The sequence below is a fragment of the Tenrec ecaudatus genome, chromosome 1 (assembly GCF_050624435.1).
Source record: "Tenrec ecaudatus isolate mTenEca1 chromosome 1, mTenEca1.hap1, whole genome shotgun sequence".
NCBI classification, from domain to species: Eukaryota; Metazoa; Chordata; class Mammalia; order Afrosoricida; family Tenrecidae; genus Tenrec; species Tenrec ecaudatus.
This window is the reverse complement of record NC_134530.1, coordinates 236,519,829-236,544,374: the sequence shown is the minus strand read 5'-3', so window position 1 is coordinate 236,544,374 and position 24,546 is coordinate 236,519,829. Positions and strand designations below refer to the sequence as shown.

At 38.7% G+C, this 24,546-nt stretch overlaps 1 protein-coding gene, 1 non-coding gene and 1 pseudogene across 2 annotated transcripts in view; 2 read left to right on the top strand and 1 right to left on the bottom strand.

Moving 5' to 3' along the window:
- USH2A (usherin) overlaps nt 1-24,546 on the top strand; it is a 987,589-nt gene that overhangs the window by 371,412 nt on the left and 591,631 nt on the right. The window contains exons 21-24 of the mRNA XM_075540576.1: nt 6,173-6,303; nt 18,201-18,327; nt 21,162-21,263; nt 23,455-23,634. Coding sequence (XP_075396691.1) covers nt 6,173-6,303; nt 18,201-18,327; nt 21,162-21,263; nt 23,455-23,634 — 540 coding nt within the window. The remainder of the gene's footprint in view (nt 1-6,172; nt 6,304-18,200; nt 18,328-21,161; nt 21,264-23,454; nt 23,635-24,546) is intronic.
- LOC142437820 (small nucleolar RNA SNORA18) lies at nt 1,296-1,429 on the top strand. Its single transcript, XR_012782335.1, has one exon. It is a non-coding gene; the product is annotated as a small nucleolar RNA SNORA18 (small nucleolar RNA).
- On the bottom strand, nt 4,190-4,256 carry LOC142438310 (U7 small nuclear RNA; annotated as a pseudogene).

Genomic DNA, 24,546 nt, shown 5'->3' with positions numbered 1-24,546 from the left:
CAATGTACAATTGCTCTTGTATATAATGTCCTTTTCTATACACATATGAATGTCCATAAATTTATTTCTCTAGTTTTCCGGGACTAACACAAAGACTAAGGTGCACCTGACACCAGCCATGGTATTTTTAATTGCCTCATGTACATGCAAAACTTGAATGTTGAATAAGGAAAACTGAAGATGAACAGGGCCATTTGAATTGTGGTTTGGGTAAAGAATATTAAAAGTACTATGGACTGAGAAAAGGACCAACGAATTCATCTTGGAAGAAGTATGACAGGAGTGTTTCTTAGAGGCAAGTACTTTGTCTCTCGTACTTTGAACATGCATCAGGAGAGAGAAATCCGTGGGTAAAGTAGAGAGACTGAAAAATAGGAAGGCCCTGATGGAGGACTACCACAATGGACTCAAGCACAGGGAGGTTTGGGAGGGAGGCACAGCACCGGGCAGTGTGTTGTTCTGTTGTGCAGAGGGTCGCTGTGGATTGCAATAAACTCGATAACATCTAACAGCACCACCCACAACATAGTTAAAGCGGAAAAACATAACACAGACAGGTAAATGCAAATTACGGAAGTATATATGTAAACTAATACCTTTCACGCCAAATTTATAAACAAAATAATCAAAATGCTGCATATTGGTCCATGGTAATATTATAAAAGTATTAAAGTGTGGATGGAAATGACCTACAGCATCTATGCATGAGGACGAGAAGTGAATAGCATGAGGAGGGACACAAGGAGCATCATGCTTCTCAACATAGGCGCTCAGTGAGAATGAGGGAGACTGAAGGAGATGGGTTGATACCATGGCTGCACCAATGGCCTCAAACAACACAATGTGGAGATGGGGAAGAACTGGATGTTGTTTCCTTCTGTCGTACATGAGCTTGCTATGAATCAGAACCAAGGCCATGGAGATACTTGACAATAATATAGGGACTACAGGAGCCCTGGTAATGCTATGAGCTAAGCATTGGGTTACTAACAAAAAGATCTGTGGTTTGAGCCCACCAGCCATGCTATAGGAGAAAAATGAGGCAGTCGCGTGCATAAAGGATTAGATCCCAGAACTCTGTGGAGCTTTTCTTTCCTTCATGGTTGTTTTGAATCAGATTTGTCTTAACTTACCACAGTGGGCTTTTAGTTAAAATCAACTGATCATCAAACATGACGAGTCCAAATGATGTGTATTTAATTTCTGCATAGTACATGAGGTCATTGTCCCAGTCGTGTAAAGAGAAAAAAACTTGTTTGAATAAGTTGAAAGTTGATCATAAGATATCAAATACAGTTGAGGTCTATCCCGATGGGGCCTTGTCTGCAGACCCAGATCATGGGAAACGCCTCACAGAGTAACTGTGTGGTTTTCTATACTCGCAGAACTGCTATTGGTTAGATCTGTGAGGAAGAACTACAAGACAAAAAAAAAAAAGAAATCAAATACAAATTTCCTCTACTTATTCTTTTTATCTCAGGAGAAATTTCTTTTGTTATGTGTAAAGTATTATATTTTAGTTGGACTTAAACTGCATTTATTTTCTGGATAAGTGTTAAAAACAATGCAAGTTAAATGTTGATTTAATGAAAAACACTAATACGTGCATATTTATTCAATGCTGTGCAATATTATTCTATTCTTTTTCCGATTATAACTTTGCTAATTGCATCTATAATTCTTATTCAGATTTAATTTCATTTACCAAAATATTCTTGAGTATAGGACAAGGAATTATATTCCCAGATTAAACAATAATTTATTTGCTACCTCACTCCAATCTTTGCTTTTACTCACCACCAATACTGTCCCATTGTTAAGACACATTAGTAGAGAAATTTTGCTGTCTCCGTGTCCAGTATTATAGCTACATTATTAAAGAGCTAGGACGTTTTTACTTTAAAGTTCTACTTTTAATTGTAGACCATGAAATAGTGATAGAAAGACAAGACAGAATGAAGAGAGCTGCATTGAGCCAGCAGAAGAACGAATTGGTAGAAATGTAACTCTCCTCTCGTCAATTGTTGTAAACTAAGGGTTGATTAGGTCTTTTGGTTCAACTTCTACTGGCAGATGTCTTCTTCTTTCACATCCTGGTCTAACCTAATACTTCTTTTTCTCTATCTTGTATGCCTTGCACTGTTCGATTTTTAAAATAAACATTATATACTCAGTTCCTAGTTATATATCTCCTCAGTCCTCTCTCTCAAAAATTTTGATTCTAACCATTTGAGTCAACTGTCAAAGAGTTTATACCCGAAGAGTCTTAATTATCAATTCCATAAGCTTTTATTCAGTTCTAATTATTAGTATCTATCATTGAGCTGTAGAAAGTGTTTACACTGTTAACTTCTTTGCTCTAAAGCTCTCACCTATCTAGGTTTACAATTTATAATAGTAACCTTTGTTTGCTCCTATATATTCCTATTATTATTATTTTTATTATTGCTTCTACATTTTCCTAGTCTCAAATATAAGTATTTCTGCCAAAGGCCATTTTATATTTCTTTTCTGTATTCTGTGTATTCTATGGATTTATAATAGCTAATTTGTAATTGTTTTTCTAACCATCTTCTCTCCTGAGAATTAATTCCTCATTTCCAGATGATGGACAGACCTTTCTGCATTATTAATAGAGACTCAGTTGTGCCTAAAACTGAACTTGTGTCCCCCAGCTCCACATGTTATCCCTCAGCTGACATTTGTATTTGTTATTAATTTCATCTTTCTCGCAGTAATTGGTGGGAAAAATGGCCATCTTGAACTCTTTCTCTTGACTTAGCCCAGCTCATTATCTACCTGTGTTGATGAATCTTTTCTGAAATGAATGGAATGCATTTTTTCACTCAGTTTCATTACTTGCTCGTTCTTAATTTATAATCTTCTCATTGTATTCTAAAAAGAGCACAGTAGTCTCTAAGTGGTTCTTCAAGTAATTTTTCTTTGTTATTTCTCCCGACATTCTATCCATTAATTTCTCTCAAATCCCAATGGTATAAGTTTACACAATGGGCTGCTATCCCCAAGGTTGGCTTTTTGAAACCACGAGCCACTCCATGGGAGAAAGCTGAGGCATTTCACTCCCATCAAAGTTGCATCTTGGAAATTCATAGGGCCCGTTTACCCTGCCCTTCAGGGTCCTATGGACCAGAGTGCACTGGATGGCAGGGAGTTTGAGTTTATGCACCTCCTCCACTCAGAGGTCAGGTCTTTCTTTCTTTTGCCTAGATGGTAAATCTGAACTGGTGGCTTAACTTTTTTGATTCACTTATTAGGGAATATGGGGGCAAAGTAAACAAGTACGAATAGGAAAATTTAAGAGTGTCTTGTTGAAGCTAAAAATTATATTCTACAGAGTAAGAGAAGGGTCAGGGCGGGCTAGGTTTAGCACCAAAAAAACACATATTCCTGTGGACAGGAGTGAAAGCCTCAGAGAGTGTGAACTAATGATATGTCCAAATGCATAGCAAGAGAATATTTAAATGTAGATCAAAATGTATAATATAGAAGATGAATATTCAGAAACTAAGATGGCCAGGGTAAATTCGATCTTTCTTTGGGAAATTTGAGGCTCAGTTCTGAGCCTAGCCTTAACTGCTCTAAAAAATAGAAACAGAGACAAAAAAACATTGCAGATGCTTCTAACACCATCTATTTTTCGGTCTTCGATTTCTATAGACTGAAATGTGGTTGTTCCTATTTGTCTAGACTCTATTCTTGTATCCCTGCATGCTGTGCAAATTTCCTCACTACTTCCCCTAACTCCACGTTTTTGTGAAAAATTACCCCAATATTTATATTCTTCAAAAACATGCTTATGCATGACATACTCTATGAAACACTCTTTAATTTTCAACTAACTTTGTCTTTTATATCTCTCTTTGCCACTTTTCACACCCAATGACAGTTTGTTTTGTTCTTTTTTTATTTCTACTCAACTAAAACATTTTAACTTTAGAACTTAATGTTAGTGTAGTCTTTCTTCTGAATTGTTGAGCAAAATACTCAAGAAAAGCTACTGTTTTATACCATCTGAATTTGTACTGGGGCAAATATCTCTTACTGGTTCCATAAACAGAAATTTCCTCCCTAGCTTTTTAAATGTTGATGGGGGTCTTGTCCTTCTTAAACATTATTTACATTTTTGTCTTTATACTATTATGATTTAGCCTTAACATGGTTTTTTTTAAGGGGTTTTCTGGAAAAAAAAAAACCAGAAAACCTGCTAGACAAATTCTAAAAGAGCTGTAACACTCGCCTTACCATGTTAGTGCAATTTTGTTTTTTATTGTTTTCTGTTGGGTTTCCTAACTGTGAAGCACAGGAGGAGTCAATGAATAAGGAGAATAACTGATACAAGGGGTTGTAGGGAATGCAGGGGAGAACAGAATGGTGGGTGACAGGGAGGGAAAGGGGATTTAGGGAGTATATGGAGGTGGAGGGGGGAGCACTAGAACTAATTGTGATTGCACAACTCATTTTAAAGGGGATTTCCCCACTGGGTGGGGGGATGCTCTAAGTTGATGTGGTGGTGACTGTACAGTGCCCCTTGATATGATTGAACGGCTGGACTATTGAGCTGTATATGTAAATATGTGTCAATAACTGTTTGGGGAGGGAAAGACATGCTAATGTTCTATAAGTGCATATTGAACAAACGATAATCTGATGTTCCCAAAATATCTTTTTTTTTCTTATTTCCAATTCTTCATTAAAACTTATCCCCTGCTGGTAATATACTTATCATTGCCTTTCTCCTCACCCCGACTAAAAAAACATTCACTATATTCACATAGAAACTGTGTTAAATGCTGAAGATGAGGAGATGAATTAGATGGGCATCTTAATTTTAAAGTGGTACCTCTTTTGATCTCAGGTTAAGTAAACCCTATGACAAATCTTGGGGAGAAACCATGACAGTACAGTGTCAGAATTCTTACCTTCAATTCAGGAGACCTGGGTTTCCTTCCTGGCCAATGCACCTCTAGGAAGAAAGACCTGGTGAACTACTTTTGATAATAAAGCCAAGGAACACTTTATTATCACACTGGGACATTCTGTACGGGGTCACCACGACTCAAGAACGGATTAGATGACAGCCGACAACAATAATATAAACCTTTGTAACCAGCCCCATCTCAAGAGAATCCTCTCTTCTTCAAATTTTCATAACACTACTGACTGTATTATTTACTCAAAACATTTTTTGTTAATGATCTAGCATTGTAGTTTAAGCTCTTATTTGTTTATCTTGTATGTTCTTGGGCTGTTATATGATTCTCACAGTATGACTTATGTATTCAGGCATACACAGAAAAAAAACTGTGTCTTTTATACATCTTTGCCCAGTTCGATCCACTAAATACATGCCTTATGCATAGAAGTAACCCCCACAGTATGTGCTAAGTAGGTGGTATTCTAAGGTAGAATTCACTTGGTAAGGCATGTATATAACAAATAAAAAACTCACAGTGACCCTATAAGGCAGCGTAGAACTTCCTTTTTGGGTTTATGAGACAATAAATCTTTACAGAATTAGAGAGCTTCATCTTTCTGCCACATAGCACTTGGTGGCTTAGAACTATTGACCTTCCAGTTAGCACCCTTTTGTATAACGCACTCTGCCAAAAGGTCTCTAGTAAATTGCCCTTGCCTCCTGAAGTGGGAAGAGTTTGATGAGACAAAAGCGTTGTGTCTTTGTAGGCAGTGGTGGCTGATAGCTGGAAGGTCAGTGGAGACTGAAATTCTGAATGCTATAAAACAGTTTTATTGGCTGACATTCCAAGAAATCCTTTCCATGGGCCCCCTTTTTTGATGGATCTTTTTAGTTTTCAGTATCCATCACTGAACATTTCCTCAAGTGTTCTTTCCTCTCATGTCAACAACAGTTCTATTTATGGGTGATAATATTTTCCTATCAGTACCCAATTTCAGGTTGATAACATGAGTCTTGACAAAGTGTAAATTTTACGAAAGTGATAGCTTGCGATGCTAAGTACAAGTTGGTATTCATATTTAAAGCCCAGTGGCTGGGATCACAGGGTCTTTTGCTGTGTGTAATTCTCTGACTGTACTCCCTGCATCATAAATAATAATGAAAGTAAATGTACACTTATCAGGAAGAATCAACAAAACACAGGCACTGATTTGCTGACGGCATCTGTCTCTCCAGGCATTAAGACCAGCTTCCGAACAAGGGTTCCTGAAGGTGTGATTTTCTTTGCTGCATCTCGTGGTGAGCAAGAGGAGTATTTTGTACTGCAGTTGAAGAATGGGCGTCCTTATTTCCTTTTTGATCCTCAGGTAAATAAATAACGACAAGAGATGTTTTCATTGAGCATTTGCTAGGTGTCACGTATAGAGTTAAGTGCTTATGGCTTCACATTGACTCCATACTATGAAGTGCACCAAGTGCTATGATTCTGTCGTTTGACCAGCAAAGAAAATGAAACTTACAAAGTGATGTAACTTGCCCATAGCTAACATAGCAGCGCTAATTTTCAAACCCACTGTTAGTCTGAGTTGATTAGATAAACAAATTCATATACACTCCTATGTGTACAAGAAAGAGATTTATATAAAAGAGCAATTGAATATTGAGAAAACATCCCAGCCCAGTTGAGATCAAGTCTATAAGTTCCATATTAACCCACATGTCTAATACCAATCTATAAAGTCCTCTTCAGATTCATGAAACATATGCAATGATGCCGAATACAGGAAGATGACAGGCCAGTGGGTGGAATGTCTTGTGGATCCAGTGGTGGTACGTGCATCTGAGCGCTGGTGTGGGTCTCCACATGGCTCCTCCAGCTCCAGGGCTCTAGCATAGCTCCATGTGTCTTGTCCACAGGAATGTTTCGCAGGGAGTGAGCATGTGCCCCGCCTCCAGCGAGCTATTTATTGCCTTAGTGTCTCCAAATGAGGCCCTTAAACTGTGACCAGATTAACAGGCTAAACTCCACCCTTCACTTTTAAGTCTCAAATTGATGAGAGATTATGTAGCTACCACACCCACGTAGTCCAGCTTACTAGTCTAACAATTGATCCCTTACCTTATAATTAATATCAAAAGGGTCCAATAAATCCAAATGTATTTTTCTCTTGAAAACAAAAAATGTCTCTTTCTTCATTATGTATTTATTTCTTCTTCTTTTTTTCCTTCAGAAGTAGCTATGTCAGTCCCATCAGGAACAACCGTTTTATGAGCTTTGCTCTATAATAGGTTTCAAGTCAATATGACTATGCTCTTATTAAACTAGCAGCCTATTCAAAATAGGGGGGCAGGTAGGTATTTGGGAATATGATGGTAAAAATGGTTTAGAAACTATATCTGACCTCACAATGCAGAAGAGGAAAAATAACCATCAGTATCACAATGTGACCAATCCCTGTGAGGCAGGGGTCAGACGTGGCTCCACCTTCTTTTTCTCTTTTACACATTTTGACATCAATTGTACCTCCCCCACCCCACCCCTGCAAGGACTCCACACCATTCTGCTGGGTTAAAAAAGTCCATTGCAATAGCCACACAGAGCACACAGACCATACTCACAACTCTTGGCTTTATTAGAGAAGTTAAGAAGCTACATTTCAGAGTTAGAAACACCAAGGATACAGTTATTTAGTCCATAGCATCTCTTCTCAGCCATGATCACAGGCAAGCTTCTTTCTGGTCCTTGGATCCTTTGACCTCTGCCTTACTCAGGCCCCTGATACAAAGCTTTTGTAGTAATGGCAATAAATGCCTGAAAGTCGTCCAGTCAGAAAAAAGCTTTCTGCTCAAAGGCACTAAGCATTACTCTCCTTGGTGGTAAAGTCCTTCACTACTTTGCACTCTGGTTCTTGCTTCTGCTGCTGCTGCATTCTTACACCTCACCCTATCTGAAGCATCAGTTCTTGTCCTGGGTCAGAGGGATCCAGTGTTGGGCTTTTGGGGTATGTGTTAGGCTGGCTTTCTCTAAAGATACACAGTGAGGGACTCTTGTACATGTATGCATATAGCAATAGATTTACATCAGGAAATGCTGCGCACAATTGTAGAAGTGGGTAAGTCCAGTCTATTTCAAGTCTGTGGGTCGTATGTAAGCAGAAGTCTTCTCCTGACTCTTGTAGCTGTAGGGTCTGATGGACAGGAAATGGGAAGACCATACACTAGTAGAAGCTGAGTCAAATGACTCTAAAATGGGCTGAATGCATCCAAAATTGGGAATCCTGGAATTGGCAGGTAATGTAACATGAGGTCCATGAGCCAGTTGCAGGATCCAAATCCAGTAATAGAAGTCAGGTAGCTTCCACACACTATAAACTAAGAGTAGGTCACACCGTGAATGAAACTTCCCTCAGTTTTATCAAGACAGTGACCAGATTAAGGTATATTCTCTTAACAACTGCTTGGCTGTTTCACAGAAAATCCCATCATGGAGTTGACCACATTATGTTAGATAATATCATGGGAGAATCCTGGCTGACCCAAATTGACATATAACCTATCTCAGTGTCCAAAGGACACATAGCACTTCTGATCTCCTTCTTTGATGGTAATGAGATTAACCGCTCCTGCATCTGAGATAGCTAATTTTATACCTAGCAAAATGGCAAAGCCAATGAATCGCATTAGAATTTAATTCCGCCTATTTGCGTTTTTCCACATAGTCATCTAGCAGGAGTTATAAAGGCTATGTGTAGGAGAGTAAGGCATAGCAATGAATCCAATGCATTCTGGTGATAAAAGAGACACGCAGGATATTATGGGTTATCAGAGCACAAGGAGCCTTTCTTGTCTGACTGGTCAAGCTACTCTGAAAGTGTGCTATTTCACGGAGTTACAAAAACAATGAGTAAAAGTTGGGTAGACTTAAAGCAGCGGTTCTCAACCTGTGGGTTGTGACCCTTTTTTGTGGTAGAATGACCCTGTCACAGAAGTCACCTAATTCATAACAGTAGCAAAATGACAGTGATGAAGTAATAATGAAAATAATTTTATGGTTGGGGTCACCACACATGAGGAACTGTTTTAAAGGGTTGCAGCATTAGGAAGGTTGAGAAACACTAGCCTAACACATGTGTCGATATATGAGAGCAAGTAAACAACTATGTTTGGGGTGGAGTCAAGACAAGACTAATGAAGGTGAGACATTAGAGACGGCGCTGGGAATAAAGTTTCCAGTAAGGTTAAGTTATGATGGTACATAAGGAAATTACTTGCTTAATACACTGAGGTAAATCTATTATAGCTAGAGAACAAACAAGGAGGAGTTTGGTAGATAGAAATGCTGGGCAGTTACTAAGGCACTTATAAGCATATACAAGGGTGGAGACCCTGTTTCGATGTCCAGCCAATGCAGCCCTTTCATTGCCACCACACATTGACCCACGGAGGCTTGCATGCTACAGTGATGCTGAACATGTTTCAGCTGGATTTTGTGACTAAGATGAACTATGAAGTGTAGCAGTGCACTTCTGGAAAAAAATCAACCAATAAAAAACTTAGGATCACAGAGGGCTGTCGCCAAGCAGGAGGATGGGCATCCCTTTGTTCTGTTGTACAGGTGGTCACTGTGCCAGGCCAGCGCAGCAGTAGCTAACAGCAAAACAGCAAATATAAAGACTCCTAAGAACAATGGGAAATGCCCCAACAGTTGTCTTCATTTTAGGTAAACAGGTTTTGTAAGCATTCAATATTGGGGCTTGTGTTGAGCCTGTCCAAAATCTTCTTTAGCAGATTATAATCTTCAAGTTAATAATTTTGATTTAAGTTATAAAGTATACTTGCTATAAAGTACCTAGCTTTATATTGGTAAAGATGGCACAACCTTTGCTGTATATATCCAAGCAGTTTCTAGGATAAAAATTTAAGAATCCTTGATAAAGATCACAACTCTGTGCACCCTGGAAACCTAGTGATCTTGGAAAGGAAAAGTCCTACCAAACTCACTGTAATCAAGTCAATTCTGGCTCCTAGGGATGCTGCAGGACTGGGTAGAACTGCCCCATGGGTTTCCAAGACTGTAAGTCTTTACGGGAGTAGAAAAACACATCTTTCTTCTGCAGAGCTGTTGGTAGTTTTGAACTGCTGACCTTGTGGCTAGCAGCTCAACAAGAAACCCACTAGGCTGCCAGGACTCCTTTGCAAAAGAAAGACCATACCTAATAGACCATTGGTCTCCCTGTGTCCTGCTAGCCTTCCCTCAGGAGGATTCAAGAAGATAGAGAATGATTAAATATAAAATAAGAGAAAGATCTAATTTAAGAAAGAATTTACTGTAAATTGATGGAGAGGTCTCAATTTACAGTCAAAATTAAGAAAAGATAGTACATTCATAGCCCTTCTGTGTGAGTCATCATAATCATCACCCTCTTTGTATTTACATACTCCCCCATCTAACCTCCACAACAGCTCGATGAGATAGGCACTCTTTATTCCCACTTTACAGGGATGAGTTGCAGGGGAATGTAATTTTGGAAATCACTTAACTAGGGGCTAAGAAATGAACCCAACCCAAGTAATAAAACCCCAGAGGCTGTGAAGCTGGCTACAGTGCTTTAGTGGTTTTCAATGTGACAGAACGTTGAGTAGGACTAGCCAGCCACATAGAGAAAACCTCATCCAAGCCCCATAGTAGAGGATAATATTTCAGTGAGACTTCTGACCAAACCAAACATGAACTAGAAAAACAAAGAGACTCACTGGCGAATAAAGTTCTCTTTACCGAATTAAGTTTAAATATTTAATGCCAAGATAACTAGGAATAAGCTTTACCAGCACCAAGTAGAAATCTTTCCGGCTAGACCAGAGGATGTACACTGGTACAGATAGGAACTGGAAACACACGAAATCCAAGACAGATGATCCCTTCAGGACCAGTGGTGAGAGTGGCGATACCGGGAGGGTGGAGGGAAGGTGGGGGCAAAGGGCGAACCCATTACAAGGATCTACATATAACCTCCTCCCTGGGCAATGGACAACAGAAAAGTGGGTGAAAGGAGACGTCAGACAGTGTAAGATATGACAAAATAATAATAATTTATAAATTATCAAGGGTTCATGAGGGAAAGGGGAGCAAGGAGGGAGGGGAACAATGAGCTGATACCAAGGGCAACAAATGTACAAATGTGCTTGACATACAATGGATGGGTGTATGGATTGTGATGAGTTGTATGAGCCCCCAATAAAATTATTTTTTAGAAGAAGAAGAAGAAATGACATACTCCAAGGGGGAATGTAGTAATAATTGTTTGACAGTAAAATTTTAGTAAAATGACTAAAAGTTGAGGAAGAGGAAAGGTGGAATAAAAGTTTCTGAAATATGAACTTAGTAGAGTGAGGGGGACGTCAGTAGGGCTATAGAAGAAGCTATGCTCTTGTTTTTATAAAATAAATAAACAACAAATGTTGATTTTTAAATGCTGGGCAGAAAGTGTTTAGCTATTAATAGAATTAAAAGATCAAAATTAAAAGGTGAAACACATTAAATACTACATTTTTAAAAGCAAAAAGAACCAAAAAACATATAGTTCAGTGAAATAGATGAATATCAATAAGAAAAACAAATCTGGCTCTGTTTTTCCCCGCCAACCTGTTAATATCTGAGTGTATTTGGGAAGAAGCCAGATGGAGGAAAGTCTTTCATCTTTAGCCTTATTTATAGGCTTTTAAAGTACACAAGGTGGGTTCACATTAATCATTGTTCTTGAAGTCGCCACTATCGTTCTCCTCCTTGCTGTACAGGAGATTCTAAGGCTAGGGCCACATAGGCATATAGTGGTAGAACTGACAAGGATAGAGTGTGTTTCATGGAACGCAACGTTTCTTAAGAGCGTATTGTGCGCTAGACATTGTGCTATGAGTTACGCACAAGGAAAGCACCAGTGAGAAATGAGCATGTCACCCTACCATTCTCCCCGCTGGACCACCCTCTCAGGTAAACGGAACAGTTTCATCCTGGAGCCACCAGCATGACGAAACATTCGGCAGTAGGGTCATCACCGATTCGGGTTGTGTGATTATCTCTTCTCACCCCTCCTCTCTCAGCCCCTCCCCTCCCTCTCTCTTTCTCTTTATTTCACATACACATATACACACGGCCCCCTTTTTTAGAGAATTAGGCAAAATTGTGTGTCACCAGTTCTGAAACATGACTGCTGTCATTTCTGGTATGGTGGTCATTTTGTTTCTTAAAGGATGGGTCTACTCCTTAAAACGCTGCCAAATGGGTGGGTAAAGAGGTCAAGCACTGCTTAACTGCTCAGCCCTGATATTGTCATTGTGGTACAGAAGTAGCAGTTTGAAAAGTCCTTTAGGCTTTACAGATATCAGGTGGGCAACTCGTGTAAACCATGTTACACCAGTTAACATGTTCACAGAGGATAACGTTTCTTGTATAAAGATATTGAGACCATGAGTTTAAGGAATTGTGGGCATTTCTTTTATACACTTCCTAGTGGTATTACATTTATTTATATTTTAAACACTTTAGGTGCCAACTAGTAATTTTGGCTACATTCCTTGGCTTTGTCTTCAAATGAGGAAAGATTTATCCAGTGAAATCTCATTGTACTTTTCAAAGAATAAATTAGTTGTTATAATATATATGTTTTATAGACTACATAATCCAGTGAGGGGAGTGTCTGTGACTACTTTATCTGTAAACTTATTACCAGGACTTTTCACAGACACTGGATCATAGTAGGTGTTCAAGTAATAAATATCTGTTGACATACTGACTGGCAGGCTAACTACTGTAAAAACAGCATTACTCGTAATTGAAGAAAATTACCCATTTGCTAGATTAAAATGTATAGGTATTTAACAATATAGTTCCTACTTGTTTGGTTGTTTATTGGGTTTTTTGACTCTTCAAAAAATGGAAGTGATTAGTTTTATATTGCTATTCCCAAATCATTAAAAATAATAACACTTTGAATTGCTAAGATAGAATTATCAGTTATTTTTAAAGTTACAGCCTACCACACAGTATAAAAGTACAAAAACTTTACACATTTGTTTTGCCCTTTCAAGTTTTTAACTACTTGAGTGTTGAATTTCTTAAATAATGTTGTCATCCTAAATGGAGGTCATATGTAAAAAAAATCACATTGATTTCTATTCAATACACTCAGTTGAATGTATATTTTTGGGTAGGGAAATGTTCTTTTTATATTTCCAATTTAAAATGTGCTTTTACATTATGATCACTTAGAACTATTGTTAAGAAACACCAAAAATAAATTACTCCACTATTTAGCGGGTGTATTTTCTGTTAACCTAAGACTTGGCTACATAATCTTCTCATTATTTATTTGGTTAATGTTAATTCTGAAAACAGTCTGTCAGAGTATATTTTATTGATCAGTAATGGTTCATTTTACCTCTTCAATATGTTCTCTTCGGTGACATTAATAGAAAGTCATATAACTTCTGGTTTCATTGTGAAAAACATTTATTTAACATGTCTGATCCTTTTCAAGTTGGAAAAACATTCAGAACAAAACTGCATAAGATGACACAACAGTTGATCTCTCTTAACATTGGTGGGAAAAGTAACCTTGATAGTCACCAATGATAATATTCCAAGTCACTCTGAGTATAAACCTAATTTGCCATCCTGAGATTGTGTGTTACGTACTTGAATTTGTCTCCTATAAATGTGATTTCTGATGAGGAGGACTATAAATGCTTCAGATTGTTGCCAAACATAATATGAAGAACCACTTACTCAGACACCTGATCTTTAGAATGCAGCATCGTTTGTAACAATTTTAACGCTAACTAAGTACACTTTGATGAGACAGCATTTAATAAAATGCTCATTAATTTCATCATTAGCAAGGGTATGCTAAGAAGTAAGCCAGTTTCTTATGTCACGCCCAATTAGCATCCCATGCTAGTAATCCCATTAGTATTGTTGAATTCACTAATGGAAAAACTAATGGGCATGCTACCAGGGCACATTAATTGGGCACGACACCAGTTCTGGTTTTAATTATTAAACTACGATAATGAAATGTGTGTTTGTAAAATATTAAAATGTTGAAATAGGGTTGAAGAAAATTAAAGAAAGTACACACAAAAAAGAAATGTAGGAAAGTCAACCTACAATAACTCACTGACTAGAAAATAGACTGATGAATAGTCATCTTCTAGCTAAATGAGTTCTGTATAAAAGTTGAGACATCGCCCATGGTAGAAGTGGGCCACTCATATTCACAGGACTAAATATTGCTTTGGGGAAACATGAATTTCTGTATGTTTATGCTCCATATGAGGACCGACAGGAGCCAATAAAATGTACAGGATGAACATATAGGCATATCACTGGAGATATTTTAAGGGAATACAAACGTTTTACCTTTGTTTTGCTTAAGAGGGTATAAATAACATTGCATTTCCCTTGTATACATTTATCTATAATACATCAGATTATTATCAGGCTTGTCATTTTTAAATAACCATAAAATGAGAATGACAACCCTGTGTGAAGAATATAACCAATGTTGTTGTACTGTAGATTTAGATATTGTTGACTATGATTTGCTTTGTGTATTTTAATGAAAAAGAAAATGTATATTAAAATAACAATGAATAGCAAACAAAAAATTAGGAGAAAGTTGGCATTGCTTTACATTGAAGCGGGGGTGGGGGCGGTATTAATGAACAGGTTTCTTAGGGTTAGCAATCTGGCCCGGGTGTTTAGAATGGAATGAGAGTCAAGGGGCAGGTTGAGGGGACAGTGGAAGGCAGAGTGAAGGGAGAAGAGAGTAAGAATGGGAGTGTTGGAGAGAAGAAGAGACAGGCACGGGCGTGTGGCTACATGAGAAGGTGAAGACAGAGGATGCTTTACATTTTTGCAAATATTTTCATCTCTGGCTTAATAGACACTAGATTATAAATAAACAATTTTGCTGTGTCTTGTTTTTGTGCATGTCATTATCTCCACAGGTCTGTCTAAATAAGATAGACTGGATGAACAATCAGGAGGAGAAAACAATGGGACAGACAGTTCTGGGAGGGGCGGGCATGGGATAGGGGGAGGTGAGGGGAAAGGAAGCGGTGTTACCAGTGACAAGGGAAAAACAAGTGATCCAAATTGGTGGTGAGGTGAGTGTGGGAGGCCTGATATGGCATGATCAAGGGCAATTTAACAAAGAGGTATTGCTGAAACCCAGGTGGGGATAGAGCATGATAGTGGGACAGGAGGAAAGTCAAAGGAAATAGAGGAAGGAGCTGGGAGGCAAAGGGCATTTATAGAGGTCTAGATAGAGACATGTACATATTCAAATATATTTATATATGAGGATGGGGAAATAGATCTATGTGCTTATATTTATAGGTTTAGTATTAAGGTAGCAGAAGGACATTGAGCCTCCAACTCAAGTATTCCCTCAATGCAAGAATACTTTCCTCTATTAAATTGGCATTCTATGATGCTCACCCTTCAGACACAACTGCTAAAGACAAAGCGGGTGAATAAGCAAATGTGGTGAAGAAAGCTGATCTGGGGTCTTAAAGGCTTGCAGGTAAACAAGTATCCATCTAACTCAGAAGCAACAAAGCCCACATGGAAGAACACACCAGCCTGTGTGATCACAAAGTTCTGAAGGGATCAGTTATCAGGCATCAAAAACCAAAAAATCATATCATTGGGTGCACACCTCCATGATACTATCTCTGAGGACAAATGGGTGCATAAGCAAATGTGGCGAATAAAGCTGATGGTACCCGGCTATCAAAAGCTATAGCGTCTGAGGTATTAAAGGCTTGAAGGTAAATAAGCTGTCATCTAGCTCAAAAGCAGCAAAGCCCACATGGAAGAAGCACACCAGCCTGTGTGATCACAAGGTGTTGAATGGATCAGGTAGGAGGCATCATCAGAACAAAAACCTTACCATAGTGAATGAAGAGGGGTGTGCAGAGTGGAGACCCAAAGCCCATTTGTCAGCCACTGAAGATCCCCTTGCAGAGGGGTCTAGGGGAGACCTGTCAGTCAAAGTGCAAAGTTGTACCCATGAAAAATACAACTTTCCTCTAGTTCCTAAATGCTTCCTCCCCACCCCCACCCCCACTATCATGATCCAAATTCTACCTTGCAAGTCTGGCTAGACAAGAGGATGTACACTGGTACAGATATGAACTGGAAACACAGGGAATCCAGGGCGGATGATACCTTCAGCACCAGTGGTGTGAGTGGCGATACTGGGAGGGTAGAGAGAGAGTGGGTTGGAAAAAGGGAACTGATCACAAGGGATCTACATGTGACCTCCTCCCTGGGTGACGGACAACAGAAAAGTGGGTGAAGGGAGACGTCGGACAGGGCAAGATATGACAAAATAATAATTTATAAATTATCAAGGGCCCATTAAGGAGAGAGGAGTGAGGAGGGAAGGGAAAAATGAGGACCTGATGCCAGGGGTTGAGTGGAGAGAAAATGTTTTGAGAAAGATGAGGGCAATGAATGTACAGATATGCTTTATACAATTGATGTATGTATGGATTGTGATAAGAGTTGTATGAGCCCCTAATAAAACGATTAAAAAACACTAATAAAGGCAATTTTCTAGAGCTTTACAAAATACTCTAGGAATTAAAAAATTTAGGTAATATTTTATTTTAATTTTCTTTCTGGTTGTTCTACTAGCTGGGAGTTTTGCTTTACTAATAGTATTATTTAGTGATGATGTGGCAAAACTGCTTTATCTTATGCTTAGTCTTACTTTTTGACTAACATTTTAATGTTACTAGTGTACTAACTGTATTATAATGAAAAGTGGTCACTTGGTAACGAACATTAAGATAGAAGGATTTTCATAATATATATTTATCTATATATGTTTCTTTACTCAAACTTCTTTTTGCTACTGTCTGTTCTTGGGTCCTGCTGCTTCCTAGTTCCTATCTATTTCAAAAACTCTTATTTAAGTGTATGTGTGAAAATAAATAAAAAACCAGCCTGTATACACAAGTATATGTGCATATACAACACCCACTCAGCAGCTTTGACAAATGCAGTTCAAAGGTATAGTTAATGAGCTTCAGGTTACCTTCCCTTTCTCACGACGCCTATCTACATTGTTTCACCACCCTTAACAGAGACTCTTCGAAACCTTAGTGTTCTCCTCTGTGCCTTAAAATCACTGTTGTCAATCTTTACCAGAGCACAATACTTGCGGATGACTTATGGAAAATAAATTGAGCCAAGCTGTTGTTTCATTTTAAAAATGTCTTAATGGGATAGTTTGGGCTCAAGATTTAAAATTGTTTCTAGGCAATAGATTGGGTGTTGGCTTGTTCTTTATGGACCCACTAAGTCTGTTCCCTTGAGAATTTGTAGTTTTGTTCCATGTAATTGTTACTTTTGATTAGGATTCTTCTAGTAAAGAGATTAGAGTTCATGGATACAATTAGTTCACTAAGAAACTAATGCTAAGTTATAATGCTAAATACTGCACTGTAATTCTGTATAATACTGTAAGTCATAATACCTCCGCTGTGTTAGGTTTTAGTCTATAAAGTGCTCTGTACTGAATTCAACCCTGTGGATACTGTTTTATATTTACTAACCAGTGAGTGGCTAGTTCTTGTCAGTCACATTCGTCCTTTTTATTAGCAGTTTAGAGAAGCTCAGAGAAAGTAATTGGCCTGATCTCTCCCTATCTTTAGAATAAATTTCAAATGATATTTTACTAGTTTAAAATTCTCCTTTTTTCTATTTTTATCATGAAAATTAAAATAAAAATTTCCAGAACAGCAAACCCATTACCTTTCTGCTGAACATTTAAAAGCAAACAAACAACAGCAAAAAAAAAAAAAAAATAGTGCTGCCATTGAATGATGCTGACTCACAGCGAGGCTGTGGGACGGGGTAGAACTGCCTCTGTGGTTCGTGAATATGTTACTCTTTAGTGGAGTAGAAAGAAGCCCTGTCCTTTTTCCCTTTTGTCGCCTGGAGTGGCTGGTGTTTGAAACTGCTGACCTTGTGGCGAGCAGCCCAGTGTGTAAATACCAAATGGCCAGGCTCCTGTTCCCACGAACATCGCTACTCAAACTTCAGGTGGCCTTTTAGGAGATATAGTGTCAAAGCTAAGTGATGCTAGCCATCAACTTTAATTTTGAGTTCTCCTTGAAATTTATTCATGTTTTCGTTGTGATAAACACATGCATTTTAAAATTTATATTTGTTTCTCTCCCTCCCCCCTGCCAGGGATCATCGGTGGAAGTTACAACAACTGATGATCATGGTAAACAATATAGTGATGGTGAATGGCATGAAGTCATTGCTATTAGGCACCAGGCTGGTGGCCAAATAGTTCTCGATGGACAGTACACAGGTCAGAGCTTTCTTGGTGTAGAAGTGGTTCTGTAGACACATGATGTTGCCATATTTGTCTGTTGTTTATATTTCCATGTCTCATCTTCTTCATCTCCACTAAATTCCATCTGAATTGGTGTTGGATTTGCCTTTCGGTTCTCCTGACATGATGCCCGCAACCTTTATCTCCTTCCTGCACGGCTTTGCTAAGTGAAAACAAGAGCAACCCACCTCCCCAAACCCCCCAAAATCTAGTAACAACGCTGTATCCTTCAGAGCGGTCTATGGTTTGCAAGGGTTCCCTGCCACTGTTATCTGTTACTTGTGACCTCCAGAGGCAAATACATTCTATTTTGTTAAGCAGTTATTACTACTTTATAGAGCGAAGGGAAACAAGACTAGGAAAAGTGGAATACCATTTTCCCCTATGTCCGTAGCTGGTAGGCAGGACACATGTTCTGCATTTTCAATTCTAAGTTCAGTATTTTATGCAGTCTACTCTACCTACCATATTCATGTAATTATAAAATAGCTCCAGTATCTGTATTTTGAGTCACATTTTCATTAATTTGTAGAGTGTTATTTAATTAACCAACTACTGTTTGCCTGGTGTTATTCTAGGTACTCTGAATATGAATAGCAAATAGGGCATTGTGGGAGTTACTTATTTAGGGAAGAAAGGAAAAAAAGAAAAACTATTGAATAGTAAAGTAGGATAGAAGAAGCATGTGTGTGTGTGTGTGTGTGTGTGTGTGTGTGCGCGCGCGCACCTATGTGTATCTCTCTGTGTGTGGATGTGCTTATTTGTATCAACTATGTGGGGATTGGCATAGAGTGTCTCCATGATACGGCAATATTTGGGCTGAGATATGAAGGGGTGAAAGAGTAAACCAGGCAAATACTCAGAGGAAGCATATTTAGGCCAAGGAAACAACAGGTGCCAGACCCTTGGCTGAAGGTATACGACACATGAGATGTCAGAGGTCGGCAAGAAGGTCTACGTGGGACTGAGGAATGAAGATGCTCATGACAGATCAGGAAGTCAATGAAAGCCAATTAGTAGGCTCCTGAAATAATTGGGGCAAGGAACGCTAGTGGCTTACGCCAGAGGCGATTGTGGATAGAATGGGAAATGGTCAAATTCTGGATATATCGTGAAGGTCAAGTAAAAAGGATTTGATGAAAGTTGAGGGGGAGTCAATCCGGCACCGCTGAGTTGATTCTGGCGCACAGTGACTCCACAGGACAGTATACGACCATGTCTTTGGTTCCCAGCACTGTGGATCTTTGCTAGAGCAGGAGCCTCGTTTTCTACCTTAGAGTAGCTGGTGGGTTCAACCGCTGGCTTTAGTTAGCAATCAGTCACCACTACCAGCGAGTCCCCTTCTGCGGTAGAATAGAGTGAAAGCAAGGCTTCTGTAACTTATACTGTCATATTTATTATAGCAAGCAATGTAGACTTTTTAAGCCACATAGTATTAAGCTATCAAAGAAAAATATATAAATGGACATAGGTATTCCAAGAAATTTTCATTCTAGAAACAGGCATAAGCAAGATTTAACCCTTAACTGGTAGTTTTATAACATCCCTAGTGCTTGCTGAGGTAGAGGAGTTGCTGTCAAACATCATTTAAACATCAAATCCTGCTTATGCCCGTTTTTATAAATAAAGTTTTCTTGGAACAGTTATGCCCATTTAGTTTATGTAATTGCCTAAGACCATATGGCTTACAAAGTCTAAGACATTTACTATATTAATTTTTTTCAAGAAAGAAAAGCTTGTAGTTAGTTCAAGGATTGTTTGTTAGCCTTTAGGAGTGTTTTCCAGTCCAGTCTGTTGGGGCACCACGCCCTGGGCCCAAAGTCCACACTCAGCATTCTCTGGGGACCTTGCCGCTCCATTCCCTTGAATATTACAGTGTAATTTCCACAGAAAGAGTTTCCTAACCCTTTGGTGTAGAGCAAGGGTGAAGAACATCCAGCCTGGGCACCTTATAAAGCCTTCAGAAATCATCAATGCCAACTAACATCGAATACCGCACTTTAGAAAAACAGCCTTCCCATTTGGGATGGATTGATGATATGTTATACCAACTATAGCAGGCGCGTTTTCAGTTGATAACAGTGGCCCGCAGATGCTGTTACACATATCCAATGGTCTTTGGCAAGGAAAAGGTCCCCAGCGCTGGAGTAGAGTAGAGCACGGCTGTGCCACTGGAAAGATGCATTGGCCATCACTAAGGTGCAGAAGCAGATCTGGAGAGAAAGATTCATAGTTAAGTTTTGAACATGCAAAGACTATGAGATAGTTAAGTGTGCGCATATTAAGCAGCTGCCTGGATACATGTGTGTGAGTCAGGGGAGAGGTTAAAGTTTGGAGATGCAAAGCGGGAGATGCCAGCTGAGGATTGCAGTTAAAGTAGGGGCTTGAAGGAAATTGATACTGTTAAGAGTGGTGTGGGGCTAGAGGGGAGCAAACAGTATCTCCCTCTAACGAAGGAGAGACACACAATATTCTTAATTGAAGACGTTAATGTACAATAAGGTCTAGGGGCTCTACTGGACCTTGGCCCTGGTGGTTTGCCCTGGTGCCCACCCTTATCGTCAACTTTTGGAGCACGCAAGGAGTGTGCGCAGTTAGAAAACAGAAGCCCTCTGAGAGGGGAAGGGGTCTGGGCCATTCCAACATGGAGACTCTGGGCAGTGAGGGTGAAGAGTAAGCAAGACTAGCCACTGAGGTCAAAGGAGAACCAGGCGAAAGTGTTTCCAAATCTCCGCAAAGGGTTTTATCTTTGTTAAAGCAGTCGAACGAGACTAGTCTCCTGAAGTTGGCATTCTCTCCTCTTTGCATAGGTTCCTCTGCTGCCCTGAATGGTGGCACGGTTATTGGAGACAACACAGGAGTTTTTGTGGGGGGGCTGCCCCAAGGTTACGCCAGCCTCAGGAAGGATCTTGGTGAGTGTGGTCAAGGTATACTACATAAGATGTATGCCATCACGAAAATTCAGAAATTAAACAACCCAAATTATTTAAAAATATGAACAGCTGTTGTTGTTTTCTGTCTCCAACTGTATTTCCTTTATTTCTATGTTAAATAATTCCTTTTATGCCTAATTTTTCTGTAGGAACCACATATTACTTGTGTTTTAAATGTCAGCTCCCAGTTTTTCATATACACCAGGAGTTCATCAGATGTTTGGTGAATTTAATTACGTTAATTTACATCAAAGGCGTCCTATTTGTTCTCAATATAGAATTTTCTAAGAGTTTAAAAAACATAATGCAACACAGAAAGCAAAAACCATGTGTATGATTTATATTCCACATAGAGTCAGCAAAGGGTCCTGAGTACTTCTTTTGTGATGAGTACAAACCCAGTCCTTACAAAGCCATAACTGAATAAAACATGGTCTTTTTCAAAAATAGACCATATAAGCAGGTAAACAAATAGTTCTAATGTAATGCCATAAAGGCTTCAATTGAAAGATGGACAAAGGCCTTTCTATGATTTTAGGACAAGAAAGAATAAATGTATTCTAACTCATAAAACATAAAAATTAAACTTCTGCAGCAACAAAAATTACCCTTCAAACGTGTGGCTAATACTTCTAAGATTATCACCGAAATCCTTCACAAGAATAATATGGTACCCCCAGGTCTCTTCCACAATATTATAATGTAACTATCACAAAAGATAATAATTTGTTCAAAGATTGTAACTTCAAGGGAAGCAAGATGAATAAGATCAAAAGAAGTCAGAATTTTAAGCGAATTTTGGCTAGAGAAACATTCAGATCCTCAAGAGGGATTGGAAATTTCTTGAGAATAGAGAGGGTATTCTTTCAATTATTTTAGAATAGTAGATAACTCTCTCTGAAACGTTTAGTCACACACACACGCGCGTAGTCTCACACACACAATCACTCACATGCATGATCTTTGTTTTCTTTGTCTACTAAGTAGATTTGGTGGCTAGGGTAGGTCGAGGCCCTAGAAGGATAGAATACTCTTTCTAGAATGGGCATATCTACATCATAAGTAAATAATGCGACACTTGCATTTAAATTTCCCTTTTGACACTTTGATTGCTAGTGAATAGCTCCTAGAACTAAATCTATAACTTGAAAGCTGAGAACCGAACTTTGGATCCATAAAAACCATTGAGTTGATTTTGTCTCAAAGACACCCCACAATAGTGTGAATCCATTGAGGTTCCAAGATTGCAAGCCTCCAGGGAAGCACACAACCTATCTTTCTTCTGCAGAGTGGCTAATAGAGTTGATCTTCACATTTTGAAGTTAGTAGTCTTAACCACTGCACATACCCAGGCGGTTACCTTATGAAATAGGCATGCAGGTGCTCGATTCCCAGGGTGGTCTCTCACCGTATTATTTTCTTGTTCACATTCACGTTCTCATGAACGGACTTTCTCCCCTACTATTTACTCTAACTCTGTTTACTATATTCAAAAGCCCATCATCCACCTGGTCTGGAGAGTTTTAAAATTTAGTTCAATATCAATTCAATATTGAATTGCTAAATATGGACTGTAATTATTAATGAGTTGAGTAATAATGATTCACGGTGATGATTAAACTCAACTATATGTAAACTTTATAGAAAATTCTGTCCAAATTTTTCATATTTTAAATGTACCTATAGAACTTTAAAAAATAATTGGCAGATAAATATTACCCAGTATGCTTCAACAGACAATATTCACGATCTTACTGGAAAACCAGGATTCTTTAAAGTAAACATTTGTTTCTGCAGGTACGGTGTGTCTGAACTAGGGCTGAATCTAGTAAATGTTAACTAGTTACCAAATTGGATGATGGGGTGGTTATATGAATGGTTAAGATGTTTATGGTAAAGAGGTTGGGAAAGCCTTATCAATATCTTTGATAATAAGGGCATGTGAAATTGACTTGAAAAGATTCTTTATACATTTGTACTTGTAAATCCCTGTTTTGTTTTGAATCTTAAACCATGTACCAAGTCTTTGGTCCATATTATGTAAGATCAGTTAAACTTAAATCGCAGTCTATTAACCGTTATGAGTGCATTTCTGTAAGCATAGTTATGTTGAAATAAATTTTAAAATAAAACAAAAAACATATTTCTTGCTATTTATCAACTTCTGCAGAGATAACTCAGAAGAGTTTTGTGGGCTGTCTCAGGGACATGCATTTTATGAAGAATTATACTCCCTCTGCTCTCTGGGAACCTCTGGATTGGCAAAGTTCTGAAGAGCAAGTCCATGTGCACAATAGCTGGGAGGGATGTCCCACTTCACTAGAGGAGGGTGTCCACTTCCTAGGAACAGGTAAGGGTATAAAATAGATATCAGCAGTTACTTAGCACGTGTGTTCCAGTGGGCATACTTAAATTTCTCCTGTCCAGCTACTTAGACTCCCTAAGGAATTAGGGCACATGGACATGCATACTTACACCTTGATATACTTAAGCATTCCCTCCCTCCACGTTTGAATATGTAATATAAGTTGTAAAGTTTATAAAATTATATCCATGGGTGAAGGTCTTGTGCAGGTCATAGTAGCTCTCAGTTTGCACATGTTAACGTCACAAAGATCCATTTGTAAGTGGACTGTTAGACAGTGTAATGCCGTCTTACTTAGATGATTGAAAACAGTTTTCTTCACCAAGTTTACCCACAAGGACCTAGTTATTCCCTTATGCAGCCGAATGGTGTTCCTAATGTAAAATTTCATATCAGCTGTTGAGAGAGAGCTGGGAGTGTGGCCGTTGTCCTTGCCTTTGCTTCAAAGGCTTCAGCTGAAAGGCAGGCTCTAGTGTGCATGGTGCGTCTCTCACTAGCAGTCCGCCTTGGCAGCCGACCCAGGAGGGAGGGAGCAGAAGCATAATGACTTTTGTTCTTGGAATGAAAGCTTGCCTCTACCTCTTACATTTATAACCAAGTTGCTTAATTATTGAAGTTCTTTTTTTCTTTATCAAAATAGTTTTTATTGGCATAAAATTCACAAGCTACACAATTCAATAGTTTGACACCTTAAAAGAATTTTACAATTAACACCACAATGCATGTTGGAACAGTTTCTTTGTTCTTCTCATAGTAATTCGTTTCCTATTTCCCCCTGGCTGCCATTGCCATGCCCCGAACACCTGTATCATCCAGTTACTGTCTCTAGAGAGTTACCTGTCCTCAACTTCATGTACTGAAGAAGATTTTTAAAAGAAAACAACAACAAAGATAAAC